Source organism: Lissotriton helveticus, chromosome 2_1 (assembly GCF_964261635.1).
Source record: "Lissotriton helveticus chromosome 2_1, aLisHel1.1, whole genome shotgun sequence".
Classification (NCBI taxonomy): Eukaryota; Metazoa; Chordata; class Amphibia; order Caudata; family Salamandridae; genus Lissotriton; species Lissotriton helveticus.
This window is the reverse complement of record NC_136059.1, coordinates 1,908,095,378-1,908,120,233: the sequence shown is the minus strand read 5'-3', so window position 1 is coordinate 1,908,120,233 and position 24,856 is coordinate 1,908,095,378. Positions and strand designations below refer to the sequence as shown.

The 24,856-nt window shown below is 48.0% G+C and overlaps 1 protein-coding gene across 15 annotated transcripts in view; it reads left to right on the top strand.

Moving 5' to 3' along the window:
* The window catches only part of BLTP1 (bridge-like lipid transfer protein family member 1), a 2,102,388-nt gene that overhangs the window by 684,823 nt on the left and 1,392,709 nt on the right, over positions 1-24,856 (top strand). For all 15 annotated transcript variants that reach the window (XM_078676841.1, XM_078676840.1, XM_078676839.1 and 12 more), the window contains one exon: positions 20,861-21,089. In XM_078676841.1, coding sequence (XP_078532967.1) covers positions 20,861-21,089 — 229 coding nt within the window. The remainder of the gene's footprint in view (positions 1-20,860; positions 21,090-24,856) is intronic.

Sequence of the window (24,856 nt, the reverse complement as noted above, 5' to 3'; positions counted from 1 at the left end):
TGAAGTGGTTTCAAACTATATTTGTTTATTGATTTTTTCTTTCACTTGTTTATTCTTCAAAACTTTTTGTAAATGATTTTCAATTCATCTTAATTCACATTTTATATTCCCAATGCATTTCGGGTCATATAGGACCCTTCCTCAGGGGTCTAAATTGAAACAAACAAGGAAATATTATGAGCCCGTCCGGCCTGATAATATAACACATGGTACATTACATATGAATAATTAACATACATAATCCTATTTTTCTATTGAAACAGTAAACGTGATATCATACATTCATAGCCAACTAAGATCTCGTCCCTATGGTTAAACATTGAATTACACATGACCAATCTTATCAAGCTCGTATCAAAGCTTAAGTGAAAAAGCTAAAATGAAAAAAGCTTGATTATTTTACATAACCTGTCTAACCATTAGGTCAAATTTTGGATTGGTTCATGCAACCATTAGTGCAAAACTGGAGTACCCATATTAAGGACACAACCTCATTCCTGAACATGCTTGTAACGATTGATATCCCAGAGAATGAAGAATTGTGGCTATGTTCTATCGACGTAACAGCACTGTACACTTCTATCCCTCACAATGAGGGTATAGAAGCAATGGAATGGAGCTTATTAGAGAATAACATCAATGGTACAGATAAAATATTTTTGCTTGAATTGCTACAGTTTGCACTTTTCCACAGTTACCTACAATGGGAAGATGAGTTTTATGAACAATGTAGCGGAACCTCGATGGGTTTTGCGGGGGCACCGTCCTACGCAAATACCTTTATGGGGAAGTTTGAGCATGATTACATCATCAATAATCCAGAATGGCTCACCGGTCTTCTGGTCTTCAAAAGATACATAGATGACATCTTTATTATATGGAGAGGCAAGCAATAGAAACTGGTTGAAAACATTCAGATCTTGAACTCACAACATGAACGGATAAAATTTACCCATATTATGGATAAACAAGAACTGGCATTCCTAGATGTGATAATTACCATTGACAACGGAAAAATAAGTACAAAAGTACATATCAAAGAAACAGATAGAAACAGTAGTCTTCACTACAACAGCTTCCATCATCACTCTTTGAAAAATCATTTGCCCTTATCCCAATTTATCGGACAAAAAAGAATCACTTCTGACCCCAAGGATCTTCCCACTACATTCAACAATCAGATTCAGAAATATTTAACACGTGGCTATCCAAAAGCTTTACTGGAAGAATCAAAGGTAAAAGTTATGACAATGAACAGAGAATCACTATTGAAGAAAAAAGAAAAAATAACTTCACAAAAGACAGTATGTGTGTTAAAATATTACATGCAAACGACACAAATAACCAACATCATGAGAAAACATTGGCCCTTAATTACCCAAGAACCTGACCTGCAACCGTTATTTGCTGAAAAAATTACATTTGCCTAAAAACCTGAAAGAACTACTAAAGAAGCAACAGTCAAAAAGCACAGTTACACAACATAAAGTAATGCGCAAATGTGAAAACCGCACCCATTGCAACAATGTAATGGTAGGTCAAATCTTCACCCGCCCTATGACAGGGAAAAAGATTCCATTACATCACACTAGCACTTGTGATACCAAAGGTGTTATTTATGGAATAAAGTGTCCATGTGGCAAATTATATGTGGGACAGACTGAGCGAAAGATTAAAGTAAGAATAACGGAACACAAGAGTAACATTCGTCAAAAAAAACCAAAAATCAACATTAGCAATGCACTGGACAGAAGCGGGCCATAACATTTCACAGTTAAGATTCCCCATACTTGAAGTAATTAAACCACAACCAGACAGTGACCCACACAAACAGAGACTAAGAGCTGAATATTTTTGGATCTGCAAAATGGACAGTTTACAGCCACAGGGTTTAACCGCATGCGTGCGGGCGGAATTCCGCCCGTACGCTGAGAATTACTAATTCGCATGTTACGTGACGAGCTGGGCTCGTCATGAGCGTGCGAGGAGGCTACGCCATGACGAGCCCAGCTCGTCATCAGCGTCGAAGGGGTTAAATGAGAGGATCGAACTATCATGTTTTCTATAATCTTATCTAGGACAGTAGACTTTGGTTCCTGTGTTCAACTGTGGCTTCTACAACCCATTCCAAGATGGCCGACAATTTCACAATATCTACATGTGACCAGAATGATTATTATTTCGGTTTAGTTTTTGTTTTCATGTAATCATTTATTTATTTGATTGGTTTTTACAAACTTCTAAAACGTTGAATTGAATTTACAGAGCTTAAGCTGTGACCAATTTACGCCAACTTGAAAACATCATCCCAATACAGAATCTTGTGTGAATTCCATTTCAAGTTAATTTACGCGCAGGAATTAATTTATACGCAGGAATACATTTGTTGAAATATAATATGCACTTTTAATACATTCAACATTAACTAAAGATCACTGCGATCACGTGATCGTAATTTAAGCCAATCAGAGCGCGTATTTAAAGTTCTTGGACTCGAGGGCCAAGTAGGCGAGTTCCCATTGGTTAATGAACGCGACACGCTGGAAGACCACATTTTTGTAAGTAAAGTGTCCCCGTTTTAACCGGCTAGTTAGCGTTAAGGATCAAGAAACCCAGCGCGCTGCCCCTTGATAATATGTTAGCTGTTTCTGCACTAAGCGAGAGTTGGCATTCATAAACGACAGAGCGGCTCGTACCGGATAATAATATGTCACCTTTATAGCGTAACCGAGGGTTATGTAAAATAATCGAGCTTTTTTCATTTTAGCTTTTTCACTTAAGCTTTGTTTAACCCACAAGCTTGATAAGATTGGTCATGTGCAATTCAATGTTTAACCATAGGACGAGATCTTAGTTGGATATGAATGTATGATATTACGTTTACTGATTCAATAGAAAAATAGGATTGAGTATGTTAATTATTCATATGTAATGTACCTTGTGTTATATTATCAGGCCGGACGGCACATTATATTTCCTTGTTTGTTTCAATTTAGACCCTTGAGGAAGGGTCCTATATGATCCGAAATGCATTGGGAATATAAAATGTGAATTATGATGAATTGAAAATCATTTACAAAAAGTTTTGAAGAATGAACAAGTGAAAGAAAAAATCAATAAACAAATCTGGTTTGAAACCACTTCAATTTAGAGTAATCGTCATTGAAAATGAATATAATGGAGTAAGACCTCTCAGGTCTTTGTACGACAGTGCACACCGCCTTTGGAAACGGTAACACCGTTTTCCCCTAACCAAAGTATTCAGAACAGTGTCTTTAGACAATACACTAGGTAGGATGAGCACGCAAACAAAGAAGATAAAAACTTGAGTAACCACAACAAAAGAGAGTGCCAGATGGACTATCAGTAAGTTTACCACAGTACACCTCCCACATTGCTGCCCAGGGTGAAGAGGGTAGACGGGTGACATCGTTCAGTTAACCCGGAGTCCAGCCTCAGTGGCGAATTCGGTCAGTATTGCCCGGATGAGTGTGAGGTCTGCGGTTATATCGCAGAAGTATAAAAGAACGTTGTCCACTTACAAGGACACTGCATGGGTCCTGTCTGCCAACTTAATGCCCCATTCCTAGCCACCTGGGCGCAGCCGCACCACCAAGAGCTCCAAGGCGAGGATGAACAGGAGGAGGTACAATGGACTTTAAAGTGGAACACAGACCTGGGACTGCCCATGCCAATGCAGATGGACTTTCCAGGTTCTTCCACTTAGACAATGAAGACTCCCTAGGGCTAGGTTAGTCTCATCACCTTTCGTTTGGGGGGGTTGTGTGAGAAAGTGCCATCTTTCTTGCATGGTATGCCCCCACTTTTTTGCTGAATTGCTGATGTACTTTGACTGAGTGTGCCCTGGGTTCCTGCCAATCGGGTACCCAGGGCCTGTGTTCCTTCCCTAAAACTGTTTTGAAACCAAAACCCAATTGGCATCTCTGGCCACAGGTAAGCCCCATGTAAATGGTACCCTAGGTACCCAGGGCACTGTGACTAGAGAAGACCCCTGAGGGCTGCAGCACTTATTGTGCCACCCTTAGGGGCCCTGTACCCTGACACACACACACACACACACACACACACACTGCATTGGCAGGCTGAGTGTCTTGGTGCAGAACTAAACAGAGAGTCAACATGGCACACATCCCAGGTACACGGACGGGAAGGGGGTAGCAGCCAGGCGGTGAGACACTAAGTCACACGATGTGGAGGACTCACAGTGACGGTTACATTTTTTACAGATAGAGAGACAGCGAGAGAGCGGACCAGGGTCGATTATCAGTAGACGGGAGAACACACATTGATTAAGGTAGGCGGAGGCCGCTGTCTGGTCGACCTGGTTTCTTGGTAGAAGTTTTTTGTGAAGGATTGCACAGGGAGTCATTTTTTGATTTATTTATTTAGGAACACTTTCATCTCGAGGCTTCGAGTCTACCATTGCGCAGAGTCAGGTACTTGTTACACTGAGTACACAGTGCATGGACATTGGATAACTCACGGTCTTTATTTATTATTTTTCCCTGCACTTGGAGGTGAGGGTTCATCAGCATATTTATCATTATTTCCAGCACATGGAGGTGAGGGTTTAGCTAAGGTGGTACTTGTTATGACAAACTTGCACAATAGTTCACATGTACATGAGGTGGAGACTGGGGCTCCCCCATTTCTAATTTTGATTATTGTTATTGTATCGATTCTAATTGCAGTATTCCCCTGATGAAGGTATAATCATACCGAAATGCATTGGGACTAACTGAACAGGAGGATGGGATGTACATGATGTAATGTATCATCTGACTGAAGAACCAAGCATAAGAAAAAAGAAAAATCGCAATTAAACATACAACGTTTCTCATTTAGTTTGTTTGTATCTTTGTGCATCACAGACATGTGTATATAATTTTGGTTGCATGAATTTACACTATGAGTTGTTCAGAAAATGTTTTCCAAATCTGGTGAAATCATGAACTACTATTGGATATAGAGCACCCCAAGGGGGCGTGTGAATAGTGCGTCGCTTTCAAACAGTACCTGTTTGTGTTTATATTTTGTTACTGACGTGAGCCTGTCAGATTAGGCGACAGCACCATAAAGAGAGATACAACAATTATTTTTAATAATTAAGTGAAACGAATACCCTTAAAAAGGTGTGCAGAGTGTCTACTATATATACACATCCCTGTGTGCCATGCCCACAAACACACTGCCCTGGCATACCTCAGTCACCCCTCTAGCTGGGTGAACTATGCCAGTGGTGTGGGCACAGGTGCATGAGCCCTGTGCCCCTACAGTGCCCAGGGCCATTCCTGGGCACTGTACATGCAGTGATGCCATTAAAAGTATATGGTGCTGGGAGGTTGTCATTGCGAACTCCACAGCACCATAATGGCTACACTGAAGACTGAGAAGTTTGGTATGCAACATCTCAGCACATTAAAACCCACACTGATGACAGTGTGGGCTTTAATGTAAAATGCACTACAGAGGGCATCTTAGAGATGCCCCCTGAAACCTAACTAACTCCCAGTGTCCTGACTGTGTGGCTACCGAGGCTGACACCACCAGACATGTATCTGGACACCTGGGTCCAGAGCTTGCGCTCTCGGGGGCCTGAAACAATGCACATCCTGGGACGAGGTGCCAAGCCTCCTCCCCAGTATTGGCAGGGGAAGCCTCAAAGGCATGCCGCCTTTTGTGAGCTTCCTCAGGCCAATTGCTGTACTCAGCACCTGGCCCCCACCGGTTCTGACCCCCACTCTGGCGGGCAGACAGGCGGAGAACCCTAGGTGAGGAAAGGGGGTGTGCCAGCCTCTGCCAACCCTACCCCTCAGGTGGGAGAGGCGAGGTAAAGCACATCTCCGGGCTCCTGCCATCTTGAGGATGGAGAGCCCTGCCCAATCAGAGACAGGCTCCTGCCCCCCTCCCACAGGAGAGGAGCAGGATAGGGTGTATACTCACCCCAGGACAGGGACCCATTGGTCCCTTCCCTTACCCTACCTGTAGTGCCCCTAAATTTACCCTGAACCTTCCTTCCTGAGATCCCGTTTCTGAAACAAGAAAGAGGACCGACCAGAAGAAGAAGAACACCTGCCTTGCAGCTGCTAATAAGAGGCAACACCAACTGACTTGGCCCCAGCTCTACCAACCTGTTGATCCTTGAACCTGCTCCTGCTAAACCCCGGCGTCTCCTGCGGACAGCAACCTCAAAAAACCCCGGAGGACCTGCCTTCCTTGCTCATCTAAAGACTGGGACTCCCATGAGCAGTGGTTCTGCTCAAACAAGCAGCACCCCTGGTGTCAGCCAGGAACCACAAATCCAGCACACTCTGCACCCAGCCTATGCCTGAGTGGACAAATACCACGAGGACGTCCCCCCTGGCGATTGTGACCACAAATCCAGTGCCCAAGGACCCTCCTCGACACTCCTGACGACGCCTGCAGCCTCACAACAAGGGACCCCTCTAACCGCGACCAGCTGAGGGTATGATTTCCCAACGTCAAAAGACACCCCTGCACCTGGCGCCCCACGGCCCCCTGTGCCAGACTCCTGGGTGTCTACCTGTCCTCCAAGATCCCAACTTACCTCTCAAAGTGGTGGTCGCACCTGAAGATTCTCCGTCCCAGAGCCTGCAGCCTTTGTTCAACTTCCAGCTTTCCCATTGAATAACATTGGCCGCCCGAAGGCCCAAAAGCACCCTGCACCCACCCCTAAGTGCCATTGGGAGTGCAGCATCTACCCTACTCTACTTCCCCACTTGCCCTGTGTAAGTGACCAGGAGCTCAGCTTCCACAGCTGTGTGGCCTGCCTGCTAGCAGCCGCCAACGAAGGCCCCATATCCTCCATAGGATAACATTGGGCCTACTCTCTCTGCACCCGGCTGCCCCTGTGCCGCTGAGGGTGTAACAACTGTACTTACCTGATCCTGGGAGACCCCTGAGTCTACCCCCACAACCTTAACTCTACCAGTTGAGTACTTACCCAAAGACCGATAACTTGATTTTCTTCATAGGGTCACATTGGCTGGTTTCACTTGGAAATTGTTTTAAGTGTCGATTTTCACAACTTTGAAATATTACTAAAAAATCGTCCGAACATCAAAAACGAAATCACAGTGCTGTACCTTTGAGCCCATTATTTACAACAAGGGGTGGTGATGGACAGAGTCTCTGAATTAAGCAGAATACTCTCACCCAGTCAAGAGATCAGGGCTAGATCCAACACCGTTTTTTAGCTCATTGCACCATCCCAGTTTCAGAACCTGGCTGTATGCAAATTAGTCTGTCCCTGGCCCAGTGCATCATGGGAACAGGGCAGACCAGACTACAAAAGCCAATTCTTACACTGGGAAGGAAACAAGCTTCCGGGGACCGGTTTCTGGCATTTCAGCCGTCTTCGGCCCGGCTTGCTTGAATCCTGATGGTGCAATGAGCAAGGGACTCACATCTGAGTATACCCTTCCACGCTTAGGGTGGACAAAATTATTTACAACAAGTCCCTTGCTCACTGCAGGAAGCTTGTTTCCTTTCCAGTGAAGAATTGGCTTGGTAGTTTGGTCTGCCCTGTTCCCATGATGCACTGGGCCAGGGACAGACTAATTTGCATATAGCCAGGTTCTGAACTGGGATGGTGCAGTGAGCTAAAAAACGGTGATGGATCAAGCCCTGATCTGTTGACTGGGTAGGAATGTTCTGATTAACTCAGATACTCTGTCCATCACCACCCCCTTTTTGAAATTATTTTGGCCACCATAAGTGTGGAAGGGTATGCTCAGACATGAGTCCCTTGCTCACTGCACCATCAGGATTCAAGCAAGCCGGGCCGAAGACGGCTGTAATGCCAGCAACCGGTCCCCGGAAGCTTGTTTCCTTTCCAGTGAAGATTTGGCTTGGTAGTTTGGTCTGCCCTGTTCCCATGATGCACTGGGCCAGGGACAGACTAATTTGCATATAGCCAGGTTCTGAACTGGGATGGTGCAGTGAGCTAAAAAACGGTGATGGATCAAGCCCTGATCTGTTGACTGGGTAGGAGTGTTCTGATTAACTCAGATACTCTGTCCATCACCACCTCCTTTTTGAAAGTACCTTTGAGCCCAGCACTGCACCTAAAAAGTAATTAACCGTGATTTACTGTTAACCCAATTTTCCCCCATAGGAATACATTGCCTGGTTCTTGCCAGAAATTCTTCTAAGTGTTGATTTTCAGAACTTACAAATATTCCTTAAAAATCGACTGTGTAACAAAACCGATTTCTTTCAACTGTTTACAGGAAATGCAGCAGGGCTGAATCCAGGATCCAGCCCTGAGTGAGAAAAACCTACGTAAAGTAATTTTATTGCATTTACTTAAAAACTCCCATTGAGCTCAATGTTATTTAGCGTTTAACTTGTGTTACATATTGCAACACCTGTAACTATTGCATTTAAAAGTTAACTGCTGGGGGGGTAGCCAAGATGGCGGCGAGCTAAGACGTGTTCTATCTTTGCTCCTCCACCCGCCGTTCTTTAGCACCGGGACCCATTTTGCACCAGGATCGTCTGCAGATCCCTCGGTGGCTTGTGCGAGCGCACAGCGATCTTCCGGAGGTCCCTGGGGCCTCTGCCGGTGTTTGCCCGACCGCCGTTCCAGATCTGCATTGAGCCCCAGGGCTACCGCATGGAGACGGCCGCGGCCCTGGGCCGCTGGACGGGTGGCCCTTCTCTACGGGGGCGGCGACCCCCCAGTGCCCATCTGCTGTGACCCTGGGGCTCTGGAACCCCGCCTGCACCAGCCGGGAGCCGTGGTGCCTCTGGGACCACAGCGTCAGCCCGGGTCAGGCCTGCGAGGCCCAGAAGCAGCGGACTTGCGCAGCGCTGGAGTGCGGGTCCAGCTCCCCTCCGCCCCTGGCTGTGTCTACGGTGCTTCGAGCGGGCGACTCCATCCCCCCCAGGGGACCTCTCTGACTGCCTGTCACCCGCTGTGGCCCACACACCATCGGTGGAGGCCGGCCGCCCTGGGACCGGAGACTGTAGAGCCTACGCACCACACGCAAGCACGGACTCCCTGGGGCCTACACGGGGGTCTGCCCAGCTGTTGCCACGACCAGCCCTGAGACTGCCGCCCGGTGGAGGGACGGACACCCCCTGCGCCGCCTGTTTTCGACGTGTCAACGTGAGCCCAGGTGAGGCCTGCGTGACCCTGGGACGGCGGACTTTGGGGAGGCCGGGGGTGAGTCGGGTGCTCTCCCGGCCCTGAACGCACCTACAGCACCTTGGGCCAGCGTCCCCCTCTCCTGCTGGGGATTCCTCCACTGCTCATCGCCTGCTGCTTACCACATGCGTGGCCACGGCTACACCTGCACTTCACTGGAGGGCTGATTGTTGGTGCTCTGCCACACCAGCAGACCTCCGGGGTTTCCTCGGGGCAGACATTGGCTTGCCTTGGACCCGATGACCACCGGCCATCTGACCACCATCCCTCCATTCGCTCTGGGCTGCCTCTACTCAGACAGGGGGGAGACCCCACTGACCCAGTTCGCCCCAGCGCCACCGACACTGGTCGCTGTTGTTGCTTCTTCCCCGCCCTTGGCGTGGCGTCGCCATCTGTTCCCCACACGGATGGGGGCGTCTCGGCCCGGCCACTGGACCTGCGTTGGCCACCCGTGGGGTGACCGGGGTCGCCTTTCAGACTATCTGCACGACGGGGCCTCCTGACTCTTCTTCACTCAGGCCTCAGGGGCACTAGGAGCCTTACCCGACGCCCTCAGCTTGAAATTGCACCGGGGCCGCCTCCTTGGCTCCCACTGCAGCTACAGCGCTTCTGGGTCGCTCCAGCCTGGGACATTGGTCCCACCGTGGGACTCCCGCCCACTCATCGCTTACTCCACTCAGTGCCTCTCATCTACTGCCACAGACTCTGCCTGCACCTTGCTGTCTTCCCGGGCTGGCGACCCCCGGGCATGTCCACGGTTAAGGGCTACAGAGACAAATCCACCACTAGAGAAAAAAACGCCCACAAGGACCTCTTTGCCAAGCGGCAAACTGAGGAATCCGGTGACCCGCCTCGCCCGGTCCCTCCATCCCAGATCCAGGCCCCGGGGGACGCCCTGGTGATGCGGGAATTCTTAGAGTCCTTATTCGCCACCCTCCGAGAAGACATCCAATCCGTTAAGCGGGACCTCATGGCGGAGCTGCGGGATGTCCATACAGATGCGGATGCCATAGGGGAGCTGGTGGCGACCCTGGAGGACAAGAGCGACTCTAGAGAAACTGAGATGAAAGCCCTCCAACAGGAGGTGCTGCGCATCCATGACCAACAAGTGGACGTGCAGTCCTATATGGAAGACCTGGAAAACCGCTTCCGGTGCCACAACATCCGGATCTGTGGGGTGGGTACCAACGTGGAAGCTGGAGACATCTTTGCTTATGTCCGGACACTTTTCAACCAGATCCTGGGTAACCCCGTCGACGCCCCCCTGTAACTTGACCGGGCTCACAGGGTGGGTCCCCCCAGGTCAGCAACGGCACCTCCAGTGGATATCCTAGTCTGTCCAGGACTTACAGGTTAAGGAGGAGATACTGCAAAGGCACGCTTGCAACAAGCCATCTCCTTCCGTAACCAGACGCCCTCACTGTATCAGGACCTCGCTGGGATCACCCTCCAGAAACGCAAGACATTTCGGCCCATCACAGAAGCGTAAGCGCAACATCCCCTACTCTTGGGGCCACCCATTTCACCTGGTGTTTCGGCACGACGGCAAGCTATTCCAGCTCCGCTCACTCTCAGAGGCTTGCAAACTCCTCTGGATCACTCTGACGGAGGACTCGGATAATGGGGACCGCTCGGCCTAGGTCTCTGGTGAAGGCCAACCGCGATTGAGACAGCGGCGATCGGCCCACAGACCGGACCCAACGGTGGTCAAGATGGAGCAACAGGCGGCCTTGGAGACTCTTCCTGGGACTTTAGCTAAAGCGACAGCTAAGTGATTGCATACGGCTTTATGGATGTATCCTGTTTGTGGTTCACTTCAGGTGGAGGAGGGAGGGTGGTTAATCTGATGTTGGCCACGCGACCGCTCAATGGACTTTTTCCCTGTCTATTCTCGGATGACTGACAATGTTTTGACTTTACACCAATTCTAGCGCTTGTTGCGCTACTAGGGATTTTGTTTTTCCTTCTTGTGCATTTCTCTTTTCTGTCCTTTGGGGTCCCCCTTTCCTTTCCCCATCCCCCGCCACTCCCTTCACCTCTCCGCCAGGGGGTCTCTTGGGGCTCACGTATTACACCAGTCACTTGGTCGCTAGGCGGCTATCAGGCGAGGGGATCGTCATTGCCCTTTGGCCGGACAAGGTCCCTGTCACAGCTCACCCTTCCTCCATGAGCTGACATGTCGCCCCCCAACCATCAAGATCCTCACCCTCAATGTGAGGGGCCTCAACAACCTGATCAAGAGGCGGACCCTTCTCTCGTACCTTGAGCACACGGGGGCTGATATTTGCCTCCTCCAGGAGACCCACCTCCTCGCCAAAGACAGTCACAGATTTAGGTCTCACTCCTTTCCCATCCAATTCCACTCCTCTGGCCCGGCAAAGAGAGCCGGAGTGGCCATTCTCATATCAAGAAAACTTCCGGGCTAAGGTAGCACTTTAGGGGGCTGGAATACATTACAGGCTTCTCACATACCACTTCACCTCGGGGGTAGCGCATTCACAGTGGGGTCTATCTACGCACCCAATGAGGGACAGGAACGCTTTTTGTCTCCAGCAGGTGAATCAAACTTGCATGCTCTGTGCCTCACGGACCTCTGGCGACTCTCCCACCCTGACACACAGGACTTCACCTTTTATTCCATTGCCCACAAAACTTATGCCAGGTTGGACTATTTTTTTAGCACTAGGCCAGTTCTAGATAGTGCGCTCTCAGTGGACATACTGCCGGCAACCCTTTCCGACCACTCCCCGTGTTGCTCCCTGTAGCCTTTCCCCAGACGCCTCCCCCGACTCGACATATGCGTTTCCGGGACTCCCTCCTCCGCCGCCTGAATACGGTCATGAGGTCATAGCAGGTACTGGACTACTACCTAACGTATAATGACAATCCGGACAATCCTCTTTCCATACGGTGGGAGGCCCTCAAAGCGGTCTTAAGGGGAGAAGCCATAGCTATCTCCGCGGCTGACAACAAGGAGCTCCAACATTCAAGTGAGGAACTGATGCTAAAAGTACAGGAGTTAGAACTGATGCACCGATGCACGGGGGCCCCGCGGGCATGTTAACAGCAGCCAGAACGCAACTGACTGCACTAGATAGAGATAGGGCAGAATATGCGGCAATGCGCCTGCGACACTCCTTCTACATGGGGGGGATAAATGCGGGCAACTACTAGCACACAGACTCAGAGAAGCCCGACAGCAGGATGGGGTCCGAGAGATTAGAGACCCCTCGGGGGCGACGCTCACGGAGGACATGGCTATTGCCAGGGCCTTCTGTGACTTCTATAAGCAACTATACACCGAACAACCGCTGGAGGCTTCGGACATGGATTCCTATCTGGCTCGGGCCAATCACTTGATCAGGCATCCCATATCGAGAGAGACATTCGGGTGGAGGAGGTCATAGCCGCCATTGCCTGCCTGAAATTGGGCAAATGCCCGGGCCCGATGGTTACACCGCGGCCTTCTATCAGCAATTCTGCCTCACACTGGCTCCCCTACTCACCCGGCTTTTTAACTCCTTTGCCAAACCTGGCGCCTTCCCTGCATCTATGCTTGAGATGGCGATCGTTGTCATCCCGAAGTCCGGGAAGGACAAGACGCAGTCCAGTTCCTACTGGCTCATTTCACTCTTAAATGTTGAACTGAAGCTATACACCTTGATCCTGGCCATTTGACTGTCTCCCTATATGCAGGCCCTGGTAGACCCCGACCAAGCCTGATTTATATCACAGCACCAAACGAGCGACAGCACGAAACGTGTAACACATCTAATCGAAAAGGCCTCCCGTATCCCGACCGAATACATGCTTTTGGCCGTGGACGCGGAGAAGGCCTTCGACCGCGTCCACTGGCCATACCTGGAACTGACACTAATGCGCGCGGGCCTCCAAGACAAGTTGATAACGCACATCTTGAATTGCTATTGCTCCCCCACGGCGACGGTCAGAGTGAACGGCTACACCTCAGCATCGTTTCCCATTAGCAGGGGCACCAGGTATGGATGCTCTCTCACCCCTGTTATTCACACTATATATGGAGCCTTTCGCTCAGAGGGTCTGTGACCACCCCCAGACAACAAGCATTCGCTTTGGCGGCGACCTCCACACCGTGAGTCTATATGCACACTACGTCTTGGCCACCCTCACACACTCCACGACAGCACTTGGCTGCTTTATGGAGGAGATAGAGTCCTTTGAGAATGCCTCTGGTTTTAAGAGTAATTTGACTAAATCTGTGGCACTTAGCCTGTCCTTGCTGCCGGCAGCTTTGACAGATCTACAAGCCCGTTATCCGCTTCATTGGTCCGTCGAGTCGGTCCCCTACCTGGGCGTACGGTTGGCCCCCAACCCTACAAGACATGCGTGGCATAAATTATTCTCTCCTGCAAACACACATCCGGGCTGCTCTCTCACAATGGAAATTATATCCGCTATCATGGCTAGGGCGTATGGCAGCGGTCAGAATGACCATCCTTCCCAAGATCCTAAACCTTTTTCAGACCCTCCCTCTCTATATTCCCCAGTCGGATGGCTACAACAGATCCAGTCGGAACTGTCTGCCTTCATCTGGCAGGGACGCAAGCCGAGACTGAAGCGACAGGTAAGTTTCCTCCCACCCCATGAGGGCGGCCTGGGGGTCCCGGACCTGACACTCTACTACGCCGCCACGCAACTTCGGTACTTGGTTGAGTGGGGCAGGGCGGAATCAGAGAAACACTGGGTCTTCCAAGACCAGGCTGTCGCCGGTACGTCCCTCATGAAGATCCCCTTCCTCCCGAAACGCCATCGTCCACCCAACCTGTACACCTCATGTGACACGCTCCGTTCTCAAGGTCTGCGACCAAGTTAACACGTGGCGCGCCCTCACCACGTTCCCCTCCCCCCTTACCTCCTTCCTGGAACATCCAGAATTTAGTCCTGGTTTGGGCCTTCGGGCCTTCCCGCGGTGGAGGATTCTGGCTGCCGAGCCCTAGGCCAACTTTTGCACCGGTCCGAGATTGTTCCCTTCCCACAACTCCGCACTGACTACGCCTTCCCTGAGTCGAAACTTATGCACTATCTCCAGGTCCGCCACTGGGCTCTCCATCCCGATAACCGAGATAATGTGTCACGGTTTCTTACCCACTATCAGCGATGGCTCATCACGCGCTCCTCTGATAGGAAACTGATTTCTGACCTTTATAAGATGCTCCTGGCCAGATACACGCACTCTCATCACGCACGACGAGCTAGGTGGGAGAGAGACCTGGGACGAGACCTCAGCATCAGGGAATGGGAGGGCGCATGCTACAGGGCGCGGCACACAGCCACTCAGACAGGACTAACCGAAACCTTAACTAAACTAGTACATCATTGGTATTGCACACCAGAGCGCTTACATCAGGCGGAGCCGACCCATAGCCCGGACTGCTGGAGGGGATGTGGACAGAGGGGCTCCTTGGTCCATCTCCTATGGGACTGCCCTCACATACAATCTTATTGGACACACGTCATTGACGAGATTGACAAACACTTGGAAACTGAGCTGCCAATGCTCCCAGCCTACGTCTTACTTGGGGTACCCAATCCACTCACTTAGCCTCTGAAGTCACGCAGGGGGAAACAGATAGCCATCGCTTTAGGCTCAGCCACCCAGAACATACTCGTACACTGGAGGACCACCCGAGTCCCTACCGACGCGGGTTGGTACCAACGCCTCTGGCACATGCTGGGTATGGAAAAAGTATCTCTCACTTTGGCGGGGAAGGGCTCCTCCTTCAGCTACATCTGGCGACCCTTCGTAGCTCTCCTGGCCCCGGAGTTTAGGGAATTGTACTGCTCCAAATACCTCAGTCTCCTACGCCTCACTACATCAGACCCTCCCGAGTGACCGGTCTTGGTCTCTCCGGGTTCACGCTGACCCTGACCACAGTCAGCGCTCCGAGTCGGCGGAGAAGGACACCCCTCCCCTCCCCTCTTCTCCTTTTTTTTTTTTTTTTTTTCCTCTCCTTCTCTTTTTCTCTCTTTAACTTTTTGGGTGGGTGGGGGGTAGTTTGGGTACTATTGGAGTTTGCTTTCTCACTGCATTGCCATTTGCCGTACTGTGCCCTGTGTGGCGCAGGCATTCGCTACTGTTTGATTGATTGCTCCTGGTTAATAAAAAGATTTAAACCTAAATGTCAACTGCTATGTGAAAGTATTCAATTGCAACATCTCATTCTGAGAAAGTATTTATGATACCTACTGTGGTTCTCAAATAAAGTAACTATATATTTTTGTATACAAAACAATTGTCCTAGAGTTCAGTTCTTGAGTGTGTGAGACCATTTACTGACTGAGTGTGTACAACAAATGCTTAACACTGTCCTCTGATACTGCCTTACTACTCGACCAACCTACACCTTTAGAGAGTAAGGTTATATCTAACTTTAGCCTCTGCCAAACCTCTGGGGACTGTGGACTCTGTGCACATTGAGCAATGAATAGAAATATAATGTACAATGCCTCCTGTGTGTCTGTGACACAGACACACAGGAAGTGTTGTACATTAATATATTAAACCTCCACCTCACTATTTTTAACAATACCCGCATGGGTTTTATTAAAAATTCTTTCTAGTCCTCACTTGCCAGGTATTTTTTAACATTCACGAACTATTCACTGCTGACCCTACCACTCACACCCTACACATAGTGGTTACATCAAGTGCTCCCGCGTATCCGCTGGTTAGTAGCACGTCGCGCTCCGTAGATGGGTGCGAAGACCCCTATGATGAAGCATGACACCAAGGGCCCTTTTGGTGTGTGAGGGGTATTTAAAAAACACAATGGGCTTCCCACCACTGTAGGAAACACATCACCACCAAGATCATCCATCTTGTTTCACTTAATGCTTTGTGGGTGGATTCCATTTGTTTATGAATTCTAGTCAGGGGAGATTGAATTCACTCCCTGTGTCCCTCTGGACACTCCTTCTCTCCACTCCCTCCTTTGATATTTATGATAATAATCAGTATATCAAGGTAGGATGCTTCGAAGGCCTCTGTTGCCTTGAATATACGACCCCAGCTTCCCCCAGACTTCGGAGATGCCACCCTCTTCCCTGAGGCCCATTTGGCATCAGGACAGGCGGGAAAATAAGCTAGTCGGGGCGTGTTCACTAGTAGGCCAGTTGCAACCCTAAGGAGGGCTACCTGATGTGAACACGAAAACTAGAATTCCACCATCTTGGTTTTTGGTGGAATTAGGCTCACTGGGTCAGGGTTATTCCCACTTCGCACAGGAACTGGTCATAGAGGGGATGTAGTCGCCCTAAAGGTTAGTAGCCCGTAGGCTACTATCTGTCACTCCCCTTAAAACACAAAATTGAGTTTTTAGCTGGCTCCCCTGATACTAGGAGCTCAGATTCAACGGATCCAGAGGAAGAGGACCAAAAGGGCCAGTGAAAACGAGAACTGAAGACTTGCTGTGGACTTTTTGACGCCAAACCCTGCCTACCTGCAACATCCCCGAAACTCATGAAGAAACCGACTCATCCTGCAACGGAACCTCTACCAAGAACCCCGCTAGACTGGAATTTGCCAGCAATCTCCCTTGTAGTAGAAGAGCTACTCCCCTGCAGTCCGCAGGCACCAAAATAGTACGGTTTACCATCCTGCCACTCCTCGGTTAAACCTTTGCTGCAGCCGCACCAGGAGGAGGTCACCATGCTCCAGAAGGTTAGATCCATCTCCCCACCAAGTGAGAAGACGCCAGGACCACCCAGAGTTGTACAGCACCAATACCCTGTGTCCCGGACCCAGTACAGCAACCAAAGCCTGTTCAAGTCCGATTTAGACTCCAACAACACTGAAACAGAGCAGCCATCAAAAGAGACTTCAGCACTTCAGAGACCCACTTCCAGAGTGGCCCAGCTGTCCTGATTTTTGCACTCTCAACTAGGGAGGCCGACAACAGCAAGGTCCTACAACAAACCATCCCAGACGACCTAACCCCTCTGCCCCCACGCCCCCGTCCCGGGTTTGTGAGAACCGACTGTGCTGCCTTCACCCCAGGAACCTTGTGAACCGAGCCTCCCTAGGGAGTTCCCATGATATTTTGTCCCAAGTCCCCCCTCTGCAGACTGTCTGTAGGTGGCCCCCCTCTCTAGTTTGGTGTACTGCGTAAGGCTACCAACCCAACCAGCACCTCTGCACATGAACGCTCCAGAGCAGGTAAACTCTAACAGCCGGTGGTGCTTTGAACCTTACCCCCCTGCCATCTTAAGTCCTGAAGTGGACCCCCATAAACCTAGTACACGTGTACTGTATATGTGTTTTCTCCCATCATATGAAAGCATCACACGCAAAGATTTAACTGAATATTATACTTAACTGTGAAAGTCAATATTTTAAAAAGGTACTTACTTATGAATTCTTTTGGTATAAAACGTATATAAAAGTACAAGTCATTTTTCTAAACTGGTCTCAGATTTATTCTATGAGTGTGTGTCTCATTTATTGCCTCTGTGAGTACAAAAAAATGCTTAGTACTACCCTCTGATAAGCCTAAACTGCTTGCCCACAGTACCTCAAAAGAGAGCATTTAGTGTTCCCAATTTTGCCTCAATAAACAAATAAGGGTTGTCTGGACTCTCTGCACCGTGTACTTGTTTTTGGTACACAATATAGAGCCAGCTTCTACACATGTGAAGTCTATTTCCGTGTCAGTGGGTGTAACCAGGGCCGGACGGGCCATAGCGAGCACCAGGCATTTCCCCAGTGGGCCGCCAGGGTGGGGGCCGGTTTTGGGGCCATGTTTGTTAGGGGTCGGCAATATCGCCCCCCTGAAACAAAATCGACCGAAATTGGCCCTCGCTAACAGCTCTGCTGCATCCTGCCTAATCCCCCCCCTGGCCTACATTAGGGGGGAGGGATGGGCGGGGGGCGGCCGAGCAGTTTGCCAGGGCTGGTAACGGTTCCCAGTTCAGCCCAGGCTGTAACTGCCTCATTTGCACCTCATTTTTACCAAAAGAGGAGCATTTGTCAGCATTGGATTACGCTCCTGCTCCAGTGAGCTGGCTTTCTTAAACTATCATTAAGGCAGCTAGCAGGAAGACTGAGTCTTATCTATGAGACTCTGAGTTTTCTTGGATGCCTGTTTGAAGAAAGGCAGAGTAGGGGCTAGCTAGCTAGATTGCCTGCTAGACTCAGGCATGCACAACTATTTAACGATTTACATATGTTTAAAGCAGTTTAAACATGAAACTTAAAACGTGATAAGCAATTGTTTCCGTTTTATTTTAACAAAAAGATTTATATCACCTTTTAGTGAATAGTCTGTTCAACAATTTCACATAGTCAAAAACAACTTCACTGTAATTCTCAATGAACACAAAAAATACAATTAAATGAATGTGGTTTTCTTTCTTTTAAACAATGCAAATGTTGATAGCCCAATGCATTTCGGGACTTTTCACTGTCCCTTCGTCCGGGGCAACACTGTAATAAAAAAAAAAAAACAATCAAACATGAACAAATGTTTTGCACATAGGGGAATCTATAAGTTCAACAATACATCATTGTAAAATTACACAGAATGGATGTCAATCATCATAGTAAGATAACCAATATTCAGATGTAAAACCAGCTGTGTCAAAAAATCACGAATAGTGAGAACAGCGTGAAAAGAAACCATCACCTCTGTAAAAAATTGTGCAACGCCTACATAGAATACACTTATTCTTGAGTTTGATAGAACAAGAGACAGCCTTCCAGTCGTGCTGCTCAGTAGTTCAATTCTTCTATATTCTGTTTGGTAAAAAAACATATAAAGTCACCCAACAAACACCCAAAATTGGTATTCTAACGTGAAAAGCGCATGCTGCAATAAATCAACTTACTGTCCGTGATTGAACTTTGATTACAGTCCTTGGTTTTGCCTTTTTGTCTACAGATATTGTTATCACACTTCTAGTCGAGTGGAACTCTTTTAACTGCCTCAAACCGGAGTATGCAAGGAGGCACCAATGTGCCCTTCAAAGCAGTCTGGTGGCTCTGGGGCAAGCGACCCCACCCCAGTCCAATACACAAAGTCCTGTCTGGGAGGTGGACACACCTCCCTGTGACAGGAAACCTATTGTTCTACCTTCCCCTGCTTGACCTTAGCTCAGCAGCAGGTGGGCAGAATCGTGTTTGGGGTCGACAGCAGCACTAGCTTACTGAAAGACCCAGAAAGGCCGTTACCAGAGGTACAAGGGGATTCCCAGGGGATCCCCCCAGTGCATGGAATCATACCTCCAACACCAGTAACGGCGTTGGGGTATGATTCCAACAGGTTTGCTATTGCGTAATGATGGATGGTCACTATATGTATCAAAATGGCTGACCACACTTATAAAGTCTGGAGAATTGTCTCCAGGGTTTGTAGTGGTGTCCTGCTCATTCAGGGGCACACTCACACTTATAAACCAGCACCCTGCCTTCAGGATTGAAAAGGCCTGCCTTGGGGGAACTTATAGGTTTTAAGCGTAGTAACCTCAGATATAAGAAAACGTATATCTGTTTTAAGTGGTGCTAGCCCCAACTTACACAGGCTGCAATGGCAGTCGTGTAGTCTCCGTTTGAGTGGACTCCCATGGGTGGCAGAATGCATGCTGCAGCCCATGGGAGAACTTTGGTGTACCTATGCCCTGGTTACCTTAGTACCATATACTAGGGACTTATAAGGGTACACCTGTAGCCAATTGTGGCTGTACAGAAGTACTTACCATAGTCAATTTAGGGAGAAGCACAGTGACTGGAGTTCTGGTTAATGACACCAGCAAATAGTGGGGGTGACCATGAAAGCAGATCCTACTTTCCTACATCTGAAAACTCCAAAATGTTTACAGTGTTCTAAGAATCAATAACCCCATCAAAAACAACAGGTTTCAGAGACTGCAGAAAGGAGCTATCTGTCGCAGAACATTACAAGGTGTGTGTCTGGTGCTTGGGCTCCAGGCATAGCTCTGTCATGTGACATGTTTACCTTCATGCACCTCCTGGCGATTCTGGACCAGAAAGCGAAAATCTACGTCCAATAGCAGTCCCAGCCTTAAGGCCACTCACATGAAAAATCTAAGTTTTCCAGTAAGTCCAAGTTGAAGTTTCAACACAAGAAAGCCAAGTGAAGCACAACCCCATCCCATTCCCCAACCAGTTTTAGCTGATTTCCTTATGAAATTACTCAAGAGCAATCAGTGCTTAAATCACCAGAATCTAGTCCATCATCTCTGTCTGACGCTGGTACCAACAAGAAGATTCACACTTTTTTTTAATTCAGAGTTTTTGGTTCGATTTTTGATTTTGAGTTTGAACTCTCGTGCAAGAAGCATCAAGCACCCCTCAAGACACTGATGACAATGCGGAAGTGGACAGATTGCTCAACCTCATTATCCTTACAAAATACCTGTGGGCTAGACACATCTCCTGAAACAGAGCTAGATTCCCAACTTGCTCCATCAAAAGTGCATTATTTATAGTGCTAGTTTGGAGGCAGCTGAAGCTCTTGTATTGGAGTTGCCTAGTATAAAAACTAATTTATTTACCAAGTGTTAGTCTTGTATTACATTTCAAAGAGGAGTTTGCAAATCAAAAACTGACTTTGTATTTCACGCCAGCATCATTTGATTATTATTAAGCCTGATTGTAATTCTCTTTTCTCACAGAGTGATGGTCTTCCTGCCCTCGTGACTTTGAAAAAAGGTTTGGTTGCACTGGCTCGGCAGTGGATGAAGTTCATTGTGGTGACTCCAACTTTTAAAGGAGTTCGCTTGCATAGACCTGTTCAACCACTTAAGCCTCCGGTTCAAGCAGTACAAGAGGATGAAGATGGACCTGGAGGTGGCTTACAGAGTGATACAAGTGCTGATGGGGCAGAGTATGAATTTGATGCAGGTATTACCATGTTCTCTAGGGACCATTTCCACATTTGCAGTAAATGTTTACTTTAAAGGTATTTTGGATAGTATGTCATTGGAATTCAGTATATACATGGTGGTATGTAGTACCTGCAGTTCAGCATTTGATCAGTTTATTATATATTTAGTGAATCTTCACAAACAGGATATGTTGTAAGAGATCAAGAAAGTCAGCCTGATTATTAAAACCCAAGTTTGATCCAAACTGAAAGGTAGACGGTGTGGCTTGCTTGCTTCAGCTGTCCATTGTATATCCACAACTGTGTGTGGTGTATCAGTTAAGCCTCTTTGAGCTTGCCTGTTGATTTAGGAATTGTCTTTTGGCACATTCTTACTATTAAAATACCCGATAGTATTAGGTGATTATTTCACTACAAGAGTGCGCCAAAAATGCTTGGATTTAACTCTCTGCACCAACAACTCCATAACTGGCTAAATCCTGGGTATTCTGTATGCCCGTATGCATACTAGGTTCGGGTTATCTCAGCAGCACCAAAAATAGAGGCTTAAGACCCTCTTTCAGTTTTCCTTGTGTGTTACATTTTTGCAGTGTTTGTTATCACATTTAAATCTTGAGTTGGGACAGGTCAAACCTAAATATTTTCACAAAAGCTCCTCTGGCTTAAGAAGACATCAAATCTCACATGAACCAGAATCCCAGAAAGCCAGGTCTTCAGCTTCTTGCAGACTTCAAGAAGAGAGGAGGAGGCTCTTAATAGTAGCAGCAGGTCATTCCATGCCTTAGGAGCGATGTAGGAGAAGGCTCGTCCGCCAGATCTTGTTCTCCGAATACATCAGATGTGTGCAATTGGGAGTGCAGATGAGCAGAGGTGTATGGAAGATTTGTGAAAGCAGATTCAATTGTTGAGGTATGCTGGGCCAGTGTTGTGTGGTGCCTTGAAAGTGTGGGTGAGGAGTTGGAATTGTGCTCTTTGTGCCAGTGGAGCGCCTTCCGGTGTGGTGTGATGTGAGTGTGGATTGGGAGGTTGCGAGTGATTCTGGCCACAAAGTTCTTAATGGTTTGCAACCTTCTGGTGATTATTTGTTGATCCCAACATAGAAGATGTTCCCATAGTCCAGCTTGCTTGTACCAAGGGCCTGCATGACTGTTTTCCGGGTTCTGATTGGGAGTCTTTTGAAAATCTTCCTCAGCATCTTTAGGGTATGAAAGCAAGAGATGGTGACGGCATTGACTTAGGCGGTAATGGTGAGTTTGCGGTTGGTGACGACCCAAAGGTTCTTGTAATGGGGGTAGGTGTTAGTCCTCATTTTGTTGACCACCAGATGGAGTCCCATTGTGAAGTTCTCTTACCAAAGATCCTGATTTTGGTCTTGTAGGTGACGTGGCAGGCATCTGAGGTGTACAGAGCCAGGCTTACTGACTGGGTCCTTACCGCTAAGAAGAAGCAGGTCCATCGGAGTGTATGTGTGCTTGAATTCCGATGTCATGTAAGATGGAGTGGGAAATCATCTCAACCACTGCAGCAAGATCCAGGAGGTTGCGGACCGCCATGTCTTCCCCGTCTAAATTTGTATGGATGTCACCCATGGCAGCGATGAGGGCTGTTTCTGATGCTGTGCTTTGGTCTTAAACCAGACTGAGTGATGTCGAGGATTTGGTAGGCTTTGGGATAAGCGGCGAGGCATTTGTTAATAATTTTCTTTAATACCTTGGCCAGTAATGGTAGCAGGCAGATCAGTCTGTGGTTTCAAAGCATTGAAGGGTCTATGGAGGCTTTCTTCAGCAATGGGAGGACAGTTACGTGTTTCCAAGGATCTGGGAATGTCACAGAAGAGGTGGCGGCAAATTTGAATGGGTGTGAGCATGGCGTTGATGGGTTTCAGACTTTTGGAGTAGGCATGGTGGGGGCGGGGGTCACCAACTAGGTAGACTTCATGTGAGCAGTTGTTTCATCTGGGGCAATGATGGGCCATGTGGTTAGCATTGGTTCTTTAAAAACAGTCAGAATGCGTTTGGCTAGGTCTGTTGGGTCCAGTTGTGGGATAAAGGTGCTACAAATGGCAGTGTTTTTGTTGTTGTAGAATTGAGGGAGATTGTTGCAGAGGTCCTGCATGGTGGTGATGGAGTTGGAGGTGGCTGCTGGTGAGTTGAAGTCCTTAATAATGGCGAAGATTTCTTTGTTTCTTTTGGTGCTAGCATTGATGCTCTCTGTCCTAGCAGAATATTTGCTAGTCCGGATCATTTGGTTGCTGCTCTCTTGGAAAATTTGAATGTGCTGTTATATGCATTGTCCAGGCTCGTTCTCAATTTGTGCTGCAGTTAATTGCAGAGCCATTTCAAAAGTCTGAGTTGCTTTGTGTACCAACTGGCCTGGGGTTTAGATTTAGTTGTGTTGCTTTGTTTGAAAGGGATGCAGGGAATTGACGTAGGTGGTGATCCAATTATTTACATTTCTGATGGTGTTCTGAGTTTCTTTAACTGTATTGTTCTTTGAGCGGTTTGTTCACTACCAGGTATTCTATACATTTTATGACATTTATATGGCATAAGAGCAGAGAAATGCCTTCACAAAAAAAAACACATTTTCTGGGACTTTCTCCTCGATACTCTGCTCTAGCCACTTAAGGTGGGACGAGTTTACCCTTATTGAAACTTGTTTGCCTCTATAGCTCATTTTGTTTGAGCAGTGTGCATGCTGGGCTTCAACTCACTTGAATACTGTGTGCTCTCTCCTACAAAAACTTGGGACTTACTTTACATGCATGTAGGTGATAGTTGACCTCCTTAAATTACATTTAAAAATAAAAACTGGGTCAAATCGCCCACTCACTATGGAGAACCTGTAAGAAACTGAAATTTTGTTGTAGATGTCCCCCCACTTTTTGCCCCATTAGGACTACTAGGTGATGGTTTTTGACTCTGTGAGAGTGCACTGAAGCCTGCTAACCAGGCTCCAGTGCCAGTGCGGTTTCCCAAAAGCAGGCTAAAGTGGTCTATTTGTGGTACACTTTACCACCCCTATAAGTCCTTAGTAAATGGTACCCTGGTACCTAGGGCATGGGTACTAAAGAGGCTCCCTAAGGGCTGCAGAATGTATTATGCCACCCTAAGGGGCCCCCCTACAAATTGCAAGCAAATGGCTACTGCAGGCTGTGTGAAATGGTGCAGACCATGTGTTAAAACACAACATGGCTCATTCACTGTATCCCATGCCAAAGTCACTACATATAATATATGTAAGTCACCCCTACAGTAGGCCATATAGCCATAAGGCAGGATGCATTATATTGCATGTGAGGACATTTCTGCATGAGCAGATATGCCCCTGTGCCGTCTATTTCAATTACTTGATGGTACAAGTGAACTGGGAAGCCATCTTAATTATATGTACTGTGCACTTGTCATTATGAGTTACTTAGCTACGTGAGGGCTTCACTGAAACTTATAGTGTTTGGTTTCAAACACCTTGTCTTAATAAATCTGTACTGTTGTCATTACTAGAGTTATGACATGAACACAGAGGGCACCCTAGAGGTGCCACCTGAAAAACCTGTCCCGTATCTATTGTGCTGGCTGACTGGTATCATCCAGCCTACCACCACAGACACGTTTTTAACCCCCTGCAGGTGAGAGATCCCACTTTCTAAGGACAGAAACAATGCCTGCTCTAAAGAAAGGTGTTAACACCTCCAGCAGGTTGGCTAGTGATTTAGCATATCAAGGACAGGTGCTTCAAAGCCCCTGCTGCTTTTGATATGCGACCCGGCTTCCCCCAGACCTAG